Here is a 20,272-nt window from a genome sequence, read left to right as displayed (position 1 = left end):
TGGATCGGATTATATATACTCATCAGTCATCAAATTTGATCTTGGTGCCATCTTCAACTATATTGATAATTGACTTGAATGGTGCATGCATTGCAATCAACACACAGCAACAATGCAACTAACTAACCTCTCCGTCATCATAGCTTTAAGAATTCCCAGTTGAATATCTGCCTATGTTAGCAAGATTTGCAAGTCAAATATATACAACACAATTTTTAATTATATACATGTTTTTTTTTTCACACAAAATATAGACTATGGGCCGGGGCCATTTAATTTGGTTCTAATATAGGGATCATGTAATTGCACTACAACTATATGTAGCCACTAAATATTGAAAGAAAAAAAAAAAGTTAAACAAATCATCAAACAAGGTAAAGCATGCACAATAAATTAAACAACCAATGATCAATGTAATGTGAATTAAAGTCGTAAAGATATATAACATGATAAACAAATTAAAGTATAAATGTAATGAAAGGAAATACTACGTAATAGCTTTAAATCCTGAAATCTAGGTATGAATTCTTTGAATACAAGCTTCAATAATATATGTTAAAGAAAGCTAAATTTATGTCTATTTTAATTAGAAAATAAGTAAAGAAAGGTTCAACATTGTCTAGAGACATTCAAAAGAGGCCCAACCTGCCAGAAAAAAAATGCTTCAAGTTGTGCTTAAATATTTAAGACAAAGTACAAAGCAACAACCACAAGAACAATCATGCAATGGTTGTTCTAGGTACAATTCAATCTTTTTATCGAAAGATGTAGAGTGGAATGGTTGTTCCAGTGTCTGTTGATCTGTTCAAATTTGGTTGCGAATATAATACTTCAAATGACGACATTCCATGGGGTGTTATAGCTTGGGACATTTTCAGCTTCAGTTTCGTCCTTCCTTTTATTCCAATAATGGGATAATAATTGGGATGTAGAGAGGCGGGTTAAAAATGTTGGACCAACAATGATACAAAAGATTTTTAAGAGAAATATAACTAATTAAATTAATTTAATTTATTCACTTAAAATGTACACTAAAGGGTTATTTGGTTTTGATGCGAATAGGGATGGCAACTTGCCCCGTCCCCGACGGGGATCCCCGATCCCCGCCCTGACGGGGACGGGCCGGGGATGGGAAAAATTTTCGGGGAACGGGGACGGGGACGGGGAATGAGTGTGATTCCCCGTCGAGGACGGGGATACCCCTCCCCGCCCCGCCCCGTCCCCGAATATATATATATACACCCCCACACACTAGCAGTATACATGTAATGCACTCTATATATGTAATGTGCTATATATATAAAATTAATGTAATGTTGCCACTGTATATATAAGTGGCAGTATGCACTCTATATATACACTTATACAGGCAGTACTTATATTATTGTACTATATATATATAGACTTAGTATTTTAATTTTTGAGACTAGAACCTAGATTTTATTTTTTTAATTATTAAAAATTACAATTATTTACCATTTTGATTAAAAGTTGACGGGGAATGGGGAATCCCCGTCCCCGCCTAATTCTCCGCAGGGACGAGGATGGAGAATATTTTTAATTCCCCGTCGGGGACGGGGATGGGGACGGGGTCGCGGGGACGGGGACGGGGAGTATACTCCCCGCCCCCGCCCCGCCTCGTTGCCATCCTAGATGCGAACAAAGTTTTATACATAATTATGTGAACCCATTTAATTATTTATAACAGATCGAGTTAATTAATTCGTAAGTGTCAATAAATAAAATAAGTTATGAAGCTGCAGTCACACATGCAAACATATTTGTAAATAATGAAATAAAATTTTCTTTTTAATCTTATATTAACACTAATCTTTTTTATGTGCCGTAGGTAAAAATAAATGTTAAAATTGTTAGTTTTTCATATATATATATATATATATATATATATATATATATATATATATATATATATATATATATATATATTTTTTTTTTTTTTTCTTTTTTTTGTTCAGGTGCGACCGTGCTCTCCCGTGTGGCCGTGCGGTCGCACACCACTCAATGTTACGAAATACACCACTCAATGTTAAGAAACACACCACAATGAAACACACCACACTGTTAAGAAACACACCACAGTGCATATTTGTGTGGTGTGTTTCTTAACATTGAGTGGTGTATTTCGTAACATTGAGTGGTGTGAACCGCACGGCCGCACGGGAGAGCAGGCCACACCCGAACTTGACCCTATATAGTGTTTTTTTTTCTTTCTATATTTTCAATATTTTCCATTCCCTGATATGATATGGCTAATTGGCTATTGACATGATATGAAAAACCAGCATAATCAAGAGATAAATTTCAGATTGGAGTAATTTGCACGTTTGTAGAAATAAGTCTCGATCACTGGTCTTTCATCTCTAACTTCACTCCGGTGACCAACTGAGATACACATGCGGGTAGTGTATGTTCTTTTTGTTAGAGTTCGTGGATGAAGATGTATGTTCATCTTTGACCATGGCCATTTATAGGTAAAGAAGAGAATGTATAGTAGTGTGTACGGTAATATAATCATATGCTTCTTTAGAGTAATTGAGCTATAATTGAGGGATGATCGAGGAGCTAATGGGGAATGAGGTGATAATTGAGGGATGATGAGGAGATAATGGAGGGATGAGTTATACTCTTTAATTACAGAATAATTTCTATTTAAATTAATACTCTCATTTAATTTATAATCGATGTCTTAATTAACCTCCAATAATGCTACTTTAACTAGTTTCTTTTTTTCTTTTAACGTACTACTTTAACCAGTTAATCCATGTCTCCATCCCTCCATGTGTTAGGTGTTAGTATGGTTTCAAGGCCTTCATCGTCACCATGCGCTAAATTATTTTGTGAACCCAAGTTCAACAATTACATACTGAATATTTACAATTTATATACTAAATATTCACAATTCAAATTGTGAACATTCCGTATGTAAATGGACACGAGTCCATAATATAACTATTGGTCACCAGGCCTATTGGTCCATATTATATATGGATCTATGCTATCAATAGGTATTCTATAAAAGTGTTAGTAATAATTGAACTCGTCGTGACATTTTCATATGAAAATAATAATAATTTACTCAATGAAACACCCTTTTCAAGATAAAAATAATTTTATTATCACACATTTATAATTTTTATTTATACATAACAATTAAAATGGATACATGTATAAGCTGCAGAAACATGTATGTAGATGTGTTACGTTACATTCAAACTCATGATCTATACCATGATTTATTAATCTAGCATGCATGGATATATCCATGCATGCATGTATGAATACTTACTTAAAGAAATCCCCAAATTTAACATACATAGGGTTACAAATAAGTTCAATCAGTATGGCTTCTCGTTATTATAATTACCCGGAGGAGAATAATTGCAAGTAACAAAGTGTCCGGCACCGTTGGTGCACTCAACCCTAGCGCACCCAAGCTTCACCGAGTTCCTCCAAACCACCTGCGTGTAGTGCAGGCACGACTCGCCCGCCGGCGCGTTGCAAGAATTGGTGGCGTAGTCATAGTACTGCTGCTCGGCGACCCACATATCCACCGCCGTCTTCGCCGTCAAGGGGCCGCCACCGGCGGCGATGTTTTCGCCGTAGCCGTAGGTGAAGCTTCCGGAGTGGGTGAGGCTGCAGTCGGCGGACCTAATGTTGGCGTAGCTCTGAGCATAGGCTTCTACATCCGTGTCCCACGTCATGGGCTCGACGCCCACGGCGGCGCGTGCGGCGTTGTGCGCGTCCAGGAAGTCTTGTGGTGAGTTCTGAGCGTTACAGCACAGAGTTATCGAAAACACAAGCGTGCATGCAATGAAAAGTGGAATTTTGAAAAACCCCATTTTTTTTTCTTTTAAAATATTTCTCTGAAGTCTGAATGATATGATGGAATTAATGATATTAAACTATGAAAGAGATGAAGCGATGAAGTATGGGATCAAGGGTTAAAGGGTATATATAGGGCTATAGCACCCTCAAATGTCATTATTTTATTGATGGGATGGGATGGGATATGGATTAAATCAACGCATTAGTTAGCCTGGACATTTGAAGGTAGTTGGACAAGTACTTAGACTCGACATCGGGCTCGAGACTCGACCAGTCAACCGCGTCGGTAAAGGAATGAATTATATGACAACTACGTAATTATGGAAGGACAATTAAGGTTTACCTAAATTGCTCATACCCCTAAATTATTCTGCTCCTTCCTAAAATTATTTTCCAAATCCCTTTAATTACACTAATCCACCATAAATACCGAATTACCATATAGATTCCTATTAGCATATACTCGGCCTATTTCTCCACTTCCAAAGGCCTTAGTCAATCACAAAGGAGGGCATCAAATTAAAAACCCTCTCTAGACATCCCACAACTCGATCTCTAGAAAGCTAGCACTCTACTATACAGGTACCCAACTACAAAAATATAGTAGATTTCAGTTTTGCACTGTCCAAAAAGGCTTGTATTTTTCACATCTTGGTTTCTAAGTAAAAATTTAATGTCTCTATTTTTTTTTTCTACTCGTTTATATGTTACTTTATTCACACAAATCAGTTATGTTAGCCCGCTGTGTAACTATTCCTGGGTAACAAAACCAGTGATTGTTGTTGTTGTTGTTATGGTATTAAATGATTTGTAGTAACAAGTTGGACATCGTGTATGTAATTACAAACTTTTCAACTTGTGGTTTCTGATATTAAAAAAAAAAAATGTTAGTTTCCCTCGTTTTATTTCTGTGGATGGAGTGTTCAAATGGTATTCAAAAATTCTTTTTTAATTTTTTGACCAGGGTTTTTCTTGATTAGTTAATTAGAACCAAGAGTACTAATTAATTATATTTGTCTATGGAACTCGAGGCATATCACTGAGATGTATAATTAAACCGATTTAAACTTTTATCATCTTAATATCTTATGAACAACGATCTTAATTATGAATTCAAAAAATTCTCTTTTATGCCTCGAAAATGGGTGGGTGAGAGTGGGTTGATTCTAGTAATGGAAGGTCACAAGTTTGATTTTTGTCAACAATTTCTTGATTGGTCTCGTTACATAAAATCTCTAGTACAATTTATCTCTTCTATATGATTTTCGGGCTATTTGTGATTGCGGATTTCATAACGAAAAAAGCATGACGAATGTAAATTTTATATACCAAATAATAAATTACCAAACCATAATTAAGATTATATTAAAACTCTTTGATTTACACGAAAGCACACAACCGCTATCGAATATGTGCTCCGATGAAGGTAGCCTTGTAACCTTAGTTGACCAATGACTGCAAAGAGCTAATCAACTCAAATCGAAGAAAAAAAAAAGGGTCAATAGGTTCGCACAAGAAGATTAAAAACTCGATCACAAAAATGTTGGATTATATAGATATACTCATCAAATTTGATCTTGGTACCATCTTCATCTATATTGATCATTGACGACTTGGATGGTGCATGCATTGCAATCAACAACACACAACAACAATGCAACTAACCTCTCTGTCATCATAGCTTTAACAATTCCCAGTTGCATATCTGCCTATGTTAGCAAGATTTGCGAGTCAAATATACACAACACAATTTTTATATACATGTTTTTACACACAAAATATAGACTATGGGCCGTGACCATTTAATTTGGCTCGTTCTAATATAGGGATGGCTCGGATTATAAAAATATAATATAATACTGGGAAGAAAGGATAAACTTTAAACAAAAAACATAAGTCAATAACAGCCAAATTATTACTTTTTAGTTTGTTGTCTTAAAATATACATCAAGTGATCATTTAATTTGATTCTTATATTAGTAAGTTTACCATGTCATTTAGATTTTATTAACTTAATATTAATAATCATGCCAAAACAGGGGTGTAAAAACAATTCAATAGCTCAAGGAATGGGTGGATGGAAATGCTTCAATTTGTGCCTAAATATTTAAGACAAAGTACAAAGCAACAACCACAAGAACAATCATGCAAACCACCATTCATAATCGAAGGCTGATGGAGACATATATTGGAAACTGTCCAAGAATGAGGATCGAGATTTAATAAATTTCTGTCAAAACCTTAGAGAAACTATTAAATATGAATGATTATCTCAATTTCGATCAGAAGATAAATTGATCGTTTTCCAAACATCTTTCCCTATTTTTCTCCCATGAAAAATATCTGGCTGCCGGCAGTGAAATATAAGTCAGAGAAAATTGTACAAACCTCGTAAACTACAACTACTAACGAATGTGTTTATTTCTTTATAATTCAAACTCGTGACCTGTTATGATACCAATTGTTAAAATAAAGCGTTTACATACCACTATATCAAAAGATATAACTAATAACGAAAACACAATTTTATTTTTTTATACTTGCATAATAGTCGACATCACATTCGATAGCAGGATACAAGACTTTTAACTCTCTAAAGCAACAGCCCAACGGAGGACAAAAAGGCTAAGGGCATCGTTTTACAAGCTAGTTAGCTACATGTTAATTGTCTTTTGTTACTCTATTTCCCAAGGATTCATGCACATATGCATGTTCTGCTCTCCAAAGTGGTCCTTTCGTCACCAAGCTTTCCAACCCAATCTGGGAAATTTTGAAGATGATAAGACTTTTCCAAATAGTTAATTAACCAGTCGTGTTTTGTTGTCAATTTTGAATAAGCTATAGGAATTATTTAATTTATAAGATTTTATATATAACCACATACATTGTCTTTCTTGCAAGACTTGTTCAAGTCAATGTTAATATCCAAATAACATTTGCAATTTTTTGAGCTTAGCTTCAACATGTGTGGAGCGTGTAGGTTTATACTTTCGTTTGGTATATCTACCTTATAAATTACCTTAAATTTTGAAAAGCTTAAAAGCTAGCTAATAACTACTAATTTATTTTAAAATGTTATTTAATGTAACATTTCAAAAAAAAGATATTATATATTTTAAATTTTTCATTTTTTACCAAACATAATTTGGACTTATGTTGGGTCTTAACTCTTCAAGCGCAAATTATACACTGCAGTTACATTTCAACACAACTACAGTTACATTTTGATATAACTACAGTTTCATTCGATAATATCAAACACAAATGTGAAACTGTTATTCAGTATCTTTTCATATACACTGCAGTTACATTTCAACACAACTACAGTTACATTTTGATATAACTACAGTTTCATTCGATAATATCAAAACAAATGTAAGGCAGTATCTTTTGGAATGAACTGTAGTGTCAATTACGCGGCTCCGTTTCTTACTTACTAAAACAACGTCGTTTTGGGACCGCGGTCCACGATATAAGAACTGCTCTTCAAGGCCTTCATCCGGCATGTTGGGTCATTTAATTTGGACTTATGCTTTCAATATGTGTTTTGCAAATTATACTTCAAATAAAAGCCAAGCCTATATTAAGATTAGCTTATGAGTCATGCGTGACTTTAGTCGAGATATTGAATATCGTATATATAAAAAATTTAAGTAAAACAATGAAAATTATAACATAGTATAATGTATTAGGACTCTACATAATAGAGTCATACTATAAGTCTCAGTCCTAGTTTACTTATGATTCTCAGTCCTAGTTTACTTATGATTCTCAGTCCTAGTTTACTTATGATTCTCTTGTATATATACTCTTGTATTCCTACAGTCATATTTTGTGAACTCTAATACAAACATAATTGTTCTCATCTGGTATCAGTCGCTAGGGTTTCATTCTTGTTCCCATGGCTACGAATGACGGCTCTGCCTCTGAGCGGACCGTTTCAGATGTTGCTGTGAGTTCTGCGGCGCCGGCTCCCGTGTCGTCGCTCTCTTCTGCTCATCACTACATTAGCATCAAACTCAACCACCGCAATTTTTTGTTTTGGCGTACTCAGGTTCTCCCGTTTCTACGTGGCCATGATCTCATTGATCTTGTTGATGGATCGTGTCCTTGCCCGGAGGAGTTCCTCCCTGCCGTGTCTGCTGCTACCTCGTCCGCTGCTGCTGCCCGCGTTCGGAATCCGGCGTTTGTTGCGTGGTCTCGCCGTGATCAAGGGTTGCTGTCTCTCCTTGTTTCTTCGCTGTCCGAGGAGGTGCTCTCCATCGCCGTCGGCTGTCGGACATCGAAGGAGTTGTGGGATGCCATTGAGCAGTCCCTCGCTTCCGCCTCTCAATCCCGCCAACTTCACTTGCTTAGCCAACTCCATGGTCTCCGGCAAGGAGATTCGTCGACGGCAGAGTATCTCGGGCGAGCTCGGCTTATTGTTGAAGATTTAGCTCTCGCTGGCCGAAAAGTAACGCTGGAAGAACAGAACCTGTACGTGTTCCGCGGCCTTCGACCGGAGTTGAAGGGTGTCACCTCTTCGCTGGCGGTTCGAGGACATCCGGTGACGCTCCTTGAGCTTGCTGACTTGCTGGGCGCGCAAGACTTCATCGCCGGTGATGATTACGCATTGCCTGGAGGTGCTGCACCGGCGGCTTTCGCTGCTCAGGGAGGTCGCCAGTCGCGTGGTCGTGGAGGAGGCCGTTCGGCTGGCGGAGCACCGTTCGGTCGTGCTGGTTCTAGTTCTGCTCGCGGTCGCGGAGGTTCTGCATGGCGCGGCGGTGGCGGTTCTGGTCGGCAGTCACGTGGCGGTGGGAAAGGCCGTGGCAGAGGCTCTTCCATCCAGTGTCAAATTTGCGGTTCATTTGGTCACTCGGCTTTGTCTTGTTACAAGTTGCCTTATGTTGTTTCTCCGCAAGCGAATTTTATTCATCAGGGTGATTCGGCGAATAACGTGACTGCTCATACCTGGTTGCCTGACACTGGTGCTACACATCATGCCACACCTGATATAGTTGCCCTCTCTACTTCTGAAGAATATGGTGGTAACGACACTTTACGTGTTGGTGACGGTACGCCTTTACTTATTAGTAACGTGGGTCATGCTTCTATTTCTACGCCTTCTAGGTCTCTTAAGTTGTCTCATATTTTACATGTTCCCCGTCTTTCTGCCTCTTTATTATCCGTTCAGCGCTTTGCGTCGGATAATCAGGTATTTTTTTAGTTTCACCCTTCCTTCTTTGTTGTGAAGGATATTCGGACCAAGGAAATTCTTTTACGGGGCAATAGTTCCGGTGGGCTCTATACCTTGCCGGTTCCTTCTGGTTCACCTTCCGCGTTTATTTCTGCTCGTGCTTCGGCGTCTACGTGGCATGATCGTTTGGGTCATCCACATCAGCGTGTTTTACATCGAGTCTTGGAGTCTTGTTCTGTTAGTGAGTCGAATAAAACTTCTCATACTGTGTGTTCTGCGTGTCAAATGGGTAAATCTACACGTTTCCCACTGCCACGTGTTGTCTCTGTTAGTTCGAATGTGCAAGATTTAGTTTATACGGACATTTGGGGCCCTGCTCCTGTACTCTCTTCTGAGGGTTATCGTTATTTTGTTTTATTTGTGGATGACTTTTCTCGTTATACTTGGTATTTTCCTATGAAATTAAAGTCAGATATATATTCTGTTTTTGAGCGTTTTCGATGTTTAGTTGAACGTGCCTTCAATCGTAAAATCAAAGCTGTTCAATCTGATTTAGGGGCTGAGTATAAAAGTTACATTCTGTTTTTGTTCAGCTTGGTATTAGTCACAGGCAATCTTGTGCGTACACACACGAACAGAATGGTCGTGTGGAACGGAAGCACAGGCATGTGGTTGAAACCGGGCTAGCACTTATGGCTCGTGCCTCTGTGCCGTCTCGGTTCTGGCATTTTGCTTTTGAGGCTGCTGTTTTCCTTATTAACAAAATGCCCTCGCATACTCTCCATAACTCTAGTCCTCATGTCTTGGTGCACAGATCTCAGCCATCATATTCCTTTCTTCGTGTCTTTGGCTGTCTGTGCTATCCGCACTTACGGCCATATAATCGTCATAAACTGTCTTACAGGTCTTCTCCATGTGTCTTTCTGGGCTATCCTGATTCGTTTCGGGGTTATAGGTGCATGGACCTGCGTACTAATAAATTTTTTGTGTGCCGTCATGTGCGGTTTGATGAAGCTGTGTTTCCTTTTGGTGCTAAGTCTGTTTTGCAGGCTCCATCAGAATCTATTGCACGACCTTGGGCTGAATCTGTTTTTCATCCTGTGGCTGATCCATCTGTGGTAGCTCCCTCGCCTCCTGCTGATGTGGCTCAGAAGAGGCCTCGTGGTCGGCCACGTGGTCGTACTGTGCGTCCCACGGAGAGGTCTCACTCCATGGCCACTAGGAGTCGGTCTGTGGCTCCGGTTGCGGGTTTGACTGTGCAGGTTTCCTCTGTTGATCCTACTTGTTATACTCAGGCAGTCAAACACTCTGAATGGAAGGAGGCAATGGATCAGGAGTTCAATGCCTTGTTGCAGAATCAGACATGGTGCTTGGTTCCTCCCACTACGTCTATGAATATTATTGGCTGCAAGTGGGTGTTTCGCATGAAAAGGAAGGCTGATGGATCTGTTGAGCGCTACAAGGCCAGGCTCGTGGCTAAAGGGTTTAATCAGGTCCCGGGTCAAGATTTCTTTGACACTTTCAGCCCGGTGGTTAAACCTACTACAGTCAGGTTGTTGCTCTCTCTTGCTCTTTCTTCTGGTTGGCTAGTCTGGCAATTGGATGTGCATAATACATTCCTTAATGGTAATCTTACAGAAACTGTTTACATGCGTCAGCCTCCGGGGTATGTTGATTCTCAGCACCCTGATCATGTTTGCTTGTTGAAACGCTCCCTGTATGGTTTGAAGCAGGCTCCCCGGGCTTGGTTCACTCGTTTGCACACTTTTCTGTTATCTGCTGGTTTTAATGCCTCTAAAACTGATGTTTCGTTATTTTATTATTCTCGTGGATCGGCTACTGTTTACCTGCTTGTTTATGTGGATGATATTCTTGTTATGAGCAATGAGCATGGTGCATTGGAGGCTTTGCTCTCCAAGCTCTCTAGTACTTTCAAGATTAGAGATCTTGGTGAGCCTGGGTTTTTCCTTGGGATTGAAACAGTCAAGTGTGCAGATGGAGTGTTGCTTTCTCAGCGCAGGTATATGACTGACATACTTAAACGAGCTGGTATGACAGACTGCAAACCTGTGTCTACACCTACTACGACTTCAAAGACAATATCTACCTGTACAGATCCATATGATGATCCCACACAATACCGGAGCATTGCAGGTGCACTACAGTACCTAACTATCACGAGACCAGATTTATCCTTTGCAGTTAATCTGCTTTGTCAGCACATGCATGCTCCAACCACTGCACACTGGGAACAACTGAAACGTGTGTTAAGGTATGTTAAAGGTACTATGTCTTTGGGTCTGCGATTGCGAAAGTCAAGTTCAGGTGAGCTTCATGCATTCTCGGATTCTGACTGGGCTGGTTGTCCTACGGATAGAAAGTCTACTAGTGGGCATGCTGTGTTTCTTGGAACCAATCTAGTGTCCTAGGTATGCAAGAAACAAAGGACTGTTGCTCGATCTTCTACTGAAGCAGAGTACAAGGCTCTTGCAGATGTATGTGCTGAAGTTCTGTGGATCCTCTCTTTGCTGCGAGAAATAGGAATTTCACCTCTTCCAGTGCCCAAACTTTGGTGTGACAATCTTGGAGCTACTTATATGTGTGCTAATCCTATTTTTCATGCTCGCACAAAGCATGTCGAAATTGATTATCACTTTGTGAGAGACAGAGTGGCTGCAGGAGACATTCAGGTGCACTTTATTTCTACTAAGGATCAGCTAGCTGATATTTTCACCAAGTCACTCGCAGGTCCCCGGTTCTGCTTCTTACGTGACAAGCTACAGGTTACTTCCGTACCATCCGCTTGAGGGGGAGTATTAGGACTCTACATAATAGAGTCATACTATAAGTCTCAGTCCTAGTTTACTTATGATTCTCTTGTATATATACTCTTGTATTCCTACAGTCATATTTTGTGAACTCTAATACAAACATAATTGTTCTCATCTAATGAACGCACAAATATATAATATATATGAGTGATGCTAATATGTGATAATATCTCGTATTTAATTACTGAATGGATTGACAACAAACATAACATTTATAGAACATTCACAGAATCACAGATAGTGGCTGAGGATTTAGTCGTAATCCCCCTCCCAAAAAAAAAAAAAAACATAACACTTATAGAGTTTATTAAGCATGGTTACATGCAATGTATGCATGGGTACGTGCTTATTTCATGAAAATCTATCCCAGATTTCATTTAAATTTAGTAAGGGCTCTGGCCAACATAATTGCCCGGCGGAGAATAGTTGCAGGTGACAAAGTATCCGGCGCCGTTGCTGCACTGAACCCTAGCGCACCCCACCTTGACGGAGTTCCTCCAAACCACCTGCGTGTAGTGCCCGCACGACTTCCCCGCCGGCGCGTGGCAAGAGTTGGTGGGGTGGTCGTAGTACTGCCGCTCGCCAACCCACATCTCCACCGCCGCCTTCCCCGTCATGAAGTCGCCGCTGCCCCACGCTATGTTTTCGCCGTACCCGTACTGTTGGCTGCCGGAGTGGATGAGTCTGCAGTCGCCGGACCTCTGGTTAGCGTAGCTTTGAGCGTACGCCGCCACCTGGTCGTCCCACGTTATGGACTGGACGCCCACGGCGCCGCGTGCGGCGTTGTGCGCGTCCAGGTAGTCTTGTGGTGAGTTCTGCGCGTTGCTACACACACCCATCTCAAAGACAAGCATGCATACAATCAAAACTGAAATTTTCAGAAACCCCATTTTTTTTCCTTCTCTCAATTCAATAATATGGAATTACTGATATAAAAGAGATGAAGCGGTGAAGTATATATGGCTTCAAGGGTAAGGGTATATATAGAAGAAAAGAATTACGGAGTATTATTAATTTTATATATTAATATAAGGGGGAGAAATGCGAATTTTTTTAAATGTTAAAACTTTTAATTTGCCCCTCAAAGTTCTACCTCTATATATCCGGCCATGTTCAATCCTGTAATTACCTATTTAAATTTGTAACAAATGCGTCATAACTAAATGTGTAAGCTCTAATAATTTGGTACTAAATTATCTATTTCTCCATAATTACATAATTAACGGGTGTTTAGTTGGTGATTTTTGTATCCGATCCTATTGTCAAATTTAATACACATTATCATATTTGTTTGCCACTTTTGTTACTCTATTACGCCGTATTAGATTTTCATTACTCTTTTCAAACCTACTTTTAAACATTAGAATAAAAATTAAATTCCTTCAAAAAAATTAAATTAAATTAAAATATAAAAATCATTCTCAATGCATTTGATATAGAACTTTAATAATTATGCACATATGAGTATGTGCATTTATATGTATTAGGGGAGTATATATTTCTATTTATTTATTTATCTTTATTTACTACCAAACAAACAAACAATATTTACCAAAACGCATTACAATTCTTAAGTATTTGTTTCCAATTACCCTATTTAAACCAAACAATCCATATTTTTTCTTTGGTCAAAGTTGTCCAATAATATTCAAAAAATCTCTGTAACTATCAGTTGTACGAATTTCAATCACGTCCATTAATTAATTTCTATCGAAACCTTAGTGAAACTATTAAATATGAACGGTGATCTCAATTTCGATCAGAAGATAATTTGCTCATTTTCCAAATATCTTTCCCTATTTTTCTCTCATGAAAAATATCCGGCGGCCAGGCTACCGTGAGATTCAAGTCAAAGAAAATTCTACGAATCTGGTAAACTATAGCTAATAACGAATGAATAATTTTATTTTATTCTTTTAATTCAAACACATGATATGTTATGATACCAATTATCAGATTAAGCGCTCACCAAGTACCAGTGTGATAAAAGTTATAGCTAGTAACAAATACACAACTTTATTTTCTTATATTTATATAGCAATAGGCGTTAAGATGTAAGATTCAACTCTCTAAGCACTCGCACATGACAACAAAGCTAAGGGCATCGTGTTACAGTTAGCTAAGTAGCTACATGTTAATTGTCTTTTGTTACTCTATTTTCCAAGCATACACATGCACATATGCATGTTCTGCTCTCGAGAGTGGTCCTGTCGTCTCCAAGCTTTAATTTCCAACCAATCTAGGAAAATCTGAAGATGATAAAACTTTTCGAAACTGTTAATTAATCAGTCATGTCTTGTTGTCAATTTTCGATAGAAATTATTTAATTTATAAGATTTTATATATATGTATATAACCATATTTATTGACGCATTGTCTTTGTTGCAAGACTTGTTCAAGTCAATGTTGGTGTCCAAATAACATTTGCAATTTTTTTAGCTTAGCTTCAGCATGTGTCGAGCGTTTTCATTTATACTTTATATAGCCAAAAGGCAGAATGATTCATTCAACGTAAATAGTCACTCAAGATTTATCAAAATTAAAGTCATTAAGGAATAGTGCTTCTAATATAATTATTAAATATCGGATGATTTGTATAAAATAAGATGGACATAGAAAATTTTTATGTGGAATTGTGGAAACTATAAAGGTGAAAACACAACCCTTTTCAAGTGGTGTCATGTCAAACTCATTATATTTTGAGAATTTATACATGTACATTATTTTTATAGAGCTCTAGCTTTAATTTGGATGATATTTCATGAGATTTTAGGGGTGTGTGGTGGATTTTTTGGTAGAGTTCTTGGATGAGGATGTCTATCTTCGACTATGACGACCATGGTCATTATAGTGAAACTGTGAAAGAGAATGTAGAGTGTATGCCCAATATTAATACTCAATGTTAAAATATTTGTTTTAAATAATAGTATTTATTATTTTTTAGAATTCATAGTTGTAGAATTAATATTAAATTAAAGAGATGCATAGTTGCTAATGACCTTGTGGTTTAGTGACATCCGGTTCCACCCTCCATGTGGGAGGGGGTGGGTTCAAACTTGAATGGAGGCACTGTTGTCTCTTTGTGTTTCAATAGGTTGGGAAAGTAATTTATGAACAGAGACTACATTGTATGATTAGTGTTTGCCCTAATTATCATTGTAATTTTCTGATTTGACCATTTGATTAGTGTTTACTATTGTATTTGTTGGACCCCAATTTCCCCAATGTTATGTGATAAATTACTAAAATTAATTATGGTAACATTTAATGAAAATTTAAATAAAATCCAACTTATTTCTTATATATAATGTTTACATGCATACATTATTGACATAGAAGAATATAAGAAAATATATTGTATAAACATGTGCATGGTAATAATACTTACAAAAGATAACAGAAATTATAACATAGGGTTAATTTTGTTCAAGAAATTGCATAACACAACTCTTATAGCATAATATATATATAACATGAATCTGGATATAACATGTGTTAAGACTTGTTATGTTTTTAGATAATTGAGCTACAATTAAGGGATGAGGAGCTAATAATGGGAAATAAGGTGATAATCGAGGGATGGAGAGATAATGGAAGGATGATTTATACTCCTTCATTACAGAATAATCATTATTTAATACCCTCATTTAATTTATAATCGATGTCTTAATTATATTTTGAAGATGTTAGTATATCTTCAAGGCTCACCCGGCCTTTTGGATAATTTAATTTGGACTTATGCTGTCAATACGTGTTTTGCAAATTATACTTCAAATTTAAAGCCAATCCTATATTAAGGAATGGGTGGATGGATCGGAAATGCTTCAATTTGTGCTTAAATATTTAAGACAAAGTACAAAGCAACGTAACAACCACAAGAACAATCATGCAAACCACCATTCATAATCGAAGGCTGATGGAGATATATATATATTGGAAACTGTCCAAGAATGAGGATCGAGATTTAATAAACTTCTGTCTAAACCTTAGGGAAACTATTAAATATGAATGATTATCTCAATTTTGATCAGAATATAATTTGATCGTTTTCCAAACATCTTTTCCTGGCATATTTTTCTCCCATGAAAATATCTGGCTGCCGGCGGTGAAATCTAAATCAAAGAAAATTGTACGAACCTCATAAACTACAACTACAAACGAATGCGTTTATTTCTTTATAATTCAAACTCGTGACCTGCTATGATACTAATTGTCAAAATCAAGCGTTTACGTATCACTATATCAAAAGATATAACTAATAACGAAGACACAATTTTATTTTCTTATACTTGCATAATAGTCGATATCACGTTCGATAACAAGATACAAGACTTAACTCTCTAAAGAAACAGCCCAACGGAGGACAAAAAGGTAGGCTAAGGGCATCGTTTTGCAATTAGCTAGGTAGCTACATGTTAATTGTCTTTTGTTACTATTTTCCAAACATTCATGCACGTATGCATGTTCTGCTCTCCAAAGTGGTCCTTTCATCACCAAGCTTTCCAACCCAATCTAGGAAAATTCGAAGATGATAAGACTTTTCAAAACAGTTAATTAACCAGTCGTGTTTTGTTGTCAATTTTGAATAACCTATAGGAATTATTTAATTTATCAGATTTTATATATCACCACATACATTGTCTTTCTTGCAAGACTTGTTCAAGTCAATGTTAATTTCCAAATAACATTTGCAGTTTTTTGAGCTTCGCTAGCTTCAACATGTGTGGAGCGTGTAGGTTTGCACTTTCGTTTGGTATATCTTCCTTATATCCTTAAGTTAAAAGCTTAAAAGCTAGCTAATAACTACTAACTTATTTTGAAATGGTACTTAAGGTAATCTTTCAAAATAAAATATTATATATTTTAAATGTTTCATTTTTTACCAAACATAATTTATAGTTTAAAATAAATTATAAACTCTAAAATAAATTCATCAAACATATAGCCAAAAGGCATAATGATATATTCAACGTAAATAGTCAATCAAGATTTATCAAAAGTAATTAAGGAATAGTACGCATTGGTTTTTTTGTGGGATGGTCTAATATCAACTCAAAATATTAAGGTCGGGTGAGTTTGGTTTATGGGTTTACACATTAGGAATGTAAATTAAAATTATAGTTAATGTTTGGTTGATAATTTTTAAAACATAACTATAGGATTTGATTAATTACTGTACTCTTCAATTAAAAAATTTATTTCCTAATGACAAAAATGTATCATTTTGCGTGCATGCATGGGCAACTCAACTGGTCACAATGGTGAAGTTTGCAAAGAATGATCAGGGATTGTGTCTCACCCATCACAGTGAGGGAGCTCATTGTGCACATGACAGTAAGCAAAGGTCTAGCTAGCCTATGTGTTCCTTTGTCGAGCCGGCGCGTTGGGGGCCCTAGGGTTAAGATTCAACATTTTGAGAAGAAAAAGGTATCATTCCATTTATTGGTAATATCATATGATTTTTAAGTTTGAATTAGTATTTTTAGATTATTGTTTTGATTTTTTTTTGTTCATATTGGTGCTTTGGATGTCATTATATTAAGATGTTGCATTGATTTTTATTTTTGTATTTTAAAAACATTTATTTTCATTATAGAGTCATACAACATATAACCAAACATATCATCAATATTGATAATCATTCCAATTCCACCCTACCACCAAACATACACAATATTTTCACCAAAACTCACACCATTACCAAGTATTTGATTCCATGGATCGACACTGTCCAACTAACCTCTCAAAATAAGGGGGGCTTCTTGTGCGCAGTGAGAATGTATAGTAATATAATCATGCCGGCCTCTATATATAGTAATTATAAGCAATAATACAGAATAATCACTATTTAATACCCTCATTTAATTTATAATCCATGTTTTAATTTATTTAAGATTAGCTTATGAGTCATGACTTTAATGGAGATATTGAATATGGTATACAAAATTATTTAAAAAGGAAAAACTAAAACAAGGAAAATTAACAACGTAACATAGTACGTATACGTACTAAGAGTTTATTAAGCATATATGGATACATGCAATGTATGCATGTGTGTTTATTTCATGAAAATCTCAGATTTCATATAATTAGTTTAGTAAGGGCTCTGGCCAATATAATTCCCCGGCGGAGAATAGTTGCAGGTGACAAAGTATCCGGCGCCGTTGCTGCACTGAACCCTAGCGCACCCCACCTTGACGGAGTTCCTCCAAACCACCTGCGTGTAGTGGCCGCACGACTTCCCCTCCGGCGCGTTGCAGGAATTGGTGGCGTGGTCGTAGTACTGCTGCTCGTCAACCCACATGTCCACCGCCGCCTTCCCCGTCAAGGAGTTTTCGTCGCCGCCGGCGGCTATGTTTTCGCCGTACCCGTACTGTTGCAGGTTGCCGGAGTGGATGAGGCTGCAGTCGCCGGACCTCTGGTTAGCGTAGCTTTGAGCGTACGCTGCCACCTGGTCGTCCCACGTTATGGACTGGACGCCCACGGCGGCGCGTGCGGCGTTGTGGGCGTCCAGGTAGTCTTGTTGTGAGTTCTGGGCGTTGCACCACAGACCCATCTCCATGACAAGCATGCATGCAAGGAAAAGTGAAATTTTCAGAAACCCCATTTTTCTTTTTTATTTCTCTGAATAATGGAATTACTGATATTATAAAAGAGATGAAGCGATGAAGTGTGGCTTCTAGGGTAAGGGTGTATATATAAGCAAAAAATTATTATTATTATTATAAAAAATAATTTGTACTGATAATTATTGGTCACCATGATCTAAGCACAGAATTGGGATCAGACGTCATCATCTTACACAAATGATGACTTGCAAATTAACGCATCAGTTAGGTCTGGAAATGAGTGATTGAGTACTGAAATATAATTTTTAATATTTTATACATGAAATCATGAAGGTATTAACGCCCTCTTAATCAAACTTGTTGCATGTACCTTCATTGTGTAATTTACTTTTCATATGATTTGCTGATTATAAAAAACGTACTCTCTTCCCTTTTGTGTGTCTGGTTCGTTTAACGAGACTTGAATTGACAGATGTTATTAGTTTAAATTCAATTTTTCATAATATTAAATTAGTATTAATGTACAAAATTTATATATTTAGAAACTACACTAAAATACTATTAAACACCAAAAAAATCAAATTAAAAAATAAGTAAAAAATACTATAGAAAATAAATAAAGAAAAAAAATGATTTGACCAATGAATAGTAAATAAGACAAATAAAATGTGACAAAATGAATAGTAAATAAGAGAAATAAAATGTGACAAAATATTAGATAGAACTACCTTGTATTGCTTTATAAATTAAGGAAGTATGTTTGTATTTACTAAACGGATTCTATGAATTATTCATAGTAAATCATATCAAATTTGATGGCTAAAATAAATGGATTATCCTTAATTGAAGTTGATGCATGCAATTATGGATGCCGCGAGTTACGGCTAAGTTTATTACGGAGCAATTGTGGCGACAACTGATTGATTGACTGCAAAGATGAGACCAGAAAGTATATATTCTCATTTCTCAGAGTGCATCTTGCGTTATTGACAATTTCATATTTACAATGGTATGTGTACATGTCACGTGTGCTATGCTTTTGGTTAATTTGATGGAAATTATTGTGAAATCTGGTATCATGCGATTCCAGTTGCACCACGGCGCTGACAACCTTTTGAATTATCACCAACGCCCTAATAACCTAAGCTAGATAAATATATACACTGAATTAGTGCGATGGACGAAAAATATTTTGTTATTATGAATTTAAATAAAAAAAATTTAATAATATATAGATATCTCGGGCATCATGTATAATATATAATTTGTAAATTATATAAAAGAAGTAAATCACATTAAAAAATTATGTGTATCGGTGTGACATTTTGATACAAAAATTATTCTATGCTTTTGATTGAGTCATACATCAAGATTTGACCATTGGATCATGGCCACCACTTCCCGTCAAAGGGATTTACTATGAGACAAAGTATGAAATTATTCTAGAAAATGATACATGGAGATGATTATAACTAAGCTACTTTTCAGAGTTTATTTTTCAAAAATAGTAACAAACCATCTTGTACCCGACTATTCCTTCACTTTGATTAATTAATTATTATTAACCACACTATTTCCATGATCACTTGTACTAATTAATTAATTAATTAATATCTGTGACAACTTCTCTCAAGTTGGTCAGAAAGTTAACTCTGGTTATAGTTTTATGCATGTTGATACATAAGACTATAAAGTGTACTTTCTCATTCTTTTTCCACTCAAAGAATCAATGTTCCCCACTAAAGTTCGATCTTATGACCACTTATTTAGAATGGTAATAGAGGTGTCATCACACTACATAATAGTTGGCATGTAAGTTGTTTTTTTAGTACTATTGATTCTGTTACATA

General features: G+C 36.7%; 3 protein-coding genes across 3 annotated transcripts; all 3 read right to left on the bottom strand.

Annotated features, from left to right (window-relative positions):
* Positions 1-3,334: 3,334 nt before the first annotated feature.
* Positions 3,335-3,935, bottom strand: LOC116032830 (pathogenesis-related leaf protein 6-like). The gene has a single exon (XM_031275554.1). It carries the CDS (start codon positions 3,858-3,860, stop codon positions 3,357-3,359), a length of 504 nt encoding a protein of 167 aa, XP_031131414.1. The 5' UTR covers positions 3,861-3,935; the 3' UTR covers positions 3,335-3,356.
* An 8,077-nt stretch (positions 3,936-12,012) lies between these two features.
* Positions 12,013-12,793, bottom strand: LOC116031487 (pathogenesis-related protein 1A-like). Its single transcript, XM_031273709.1, has one exon. It carries the CDS (start codon positions 12,741-12,743, stop codon positions 12,237-12,239), a length of 507 nt encoding a protein of 168 aa, XP_031129569.1. The 5' UTR covers positions 12,744-12,793; the 3' UTR covers positions 12,013-12,236.
* A 4,994-nt stretch (positions 12,794-17,787) lies between these two features.
* Positions 17,788-18,505, bottom strand: LOC116032579 (pathogenesis-related protein 1A-like). The gene has a single exon (XM_031275213.1). The coding sequence runs from the start codon at positions 18,458-18,460 to the stop codon at positions 17,948-17,950; it is 513 nt and encodes a 170-aa protein (XP_031131073.1). The 5' UTR covers positions 18,461-18,505; the 3' UTR covers positions 17,788-17,947.
* Positions 18,506-20,272: the final 1,767 nt, after the last annotated feature.

This window comes from Ipomoea triloba, chromosome 10, assembly GCF_003576645.1.
Source record: "Ipomoea triloba cultivar NCNSP0323 chromosome 10, ASM357664v1".
Lineage (NCBI taxonomy): Eukaryota > Viridiplantae > Streptophyta > Magnoliopsida > Solanales > Convolvulaceae > Ipomoea > Ipomoea triloba.
The sequence above is the reverse complement of the archived record's forward strand: the minus strand, read 5'-3'. Positions and strand labels throughout refer to the sequence as shown.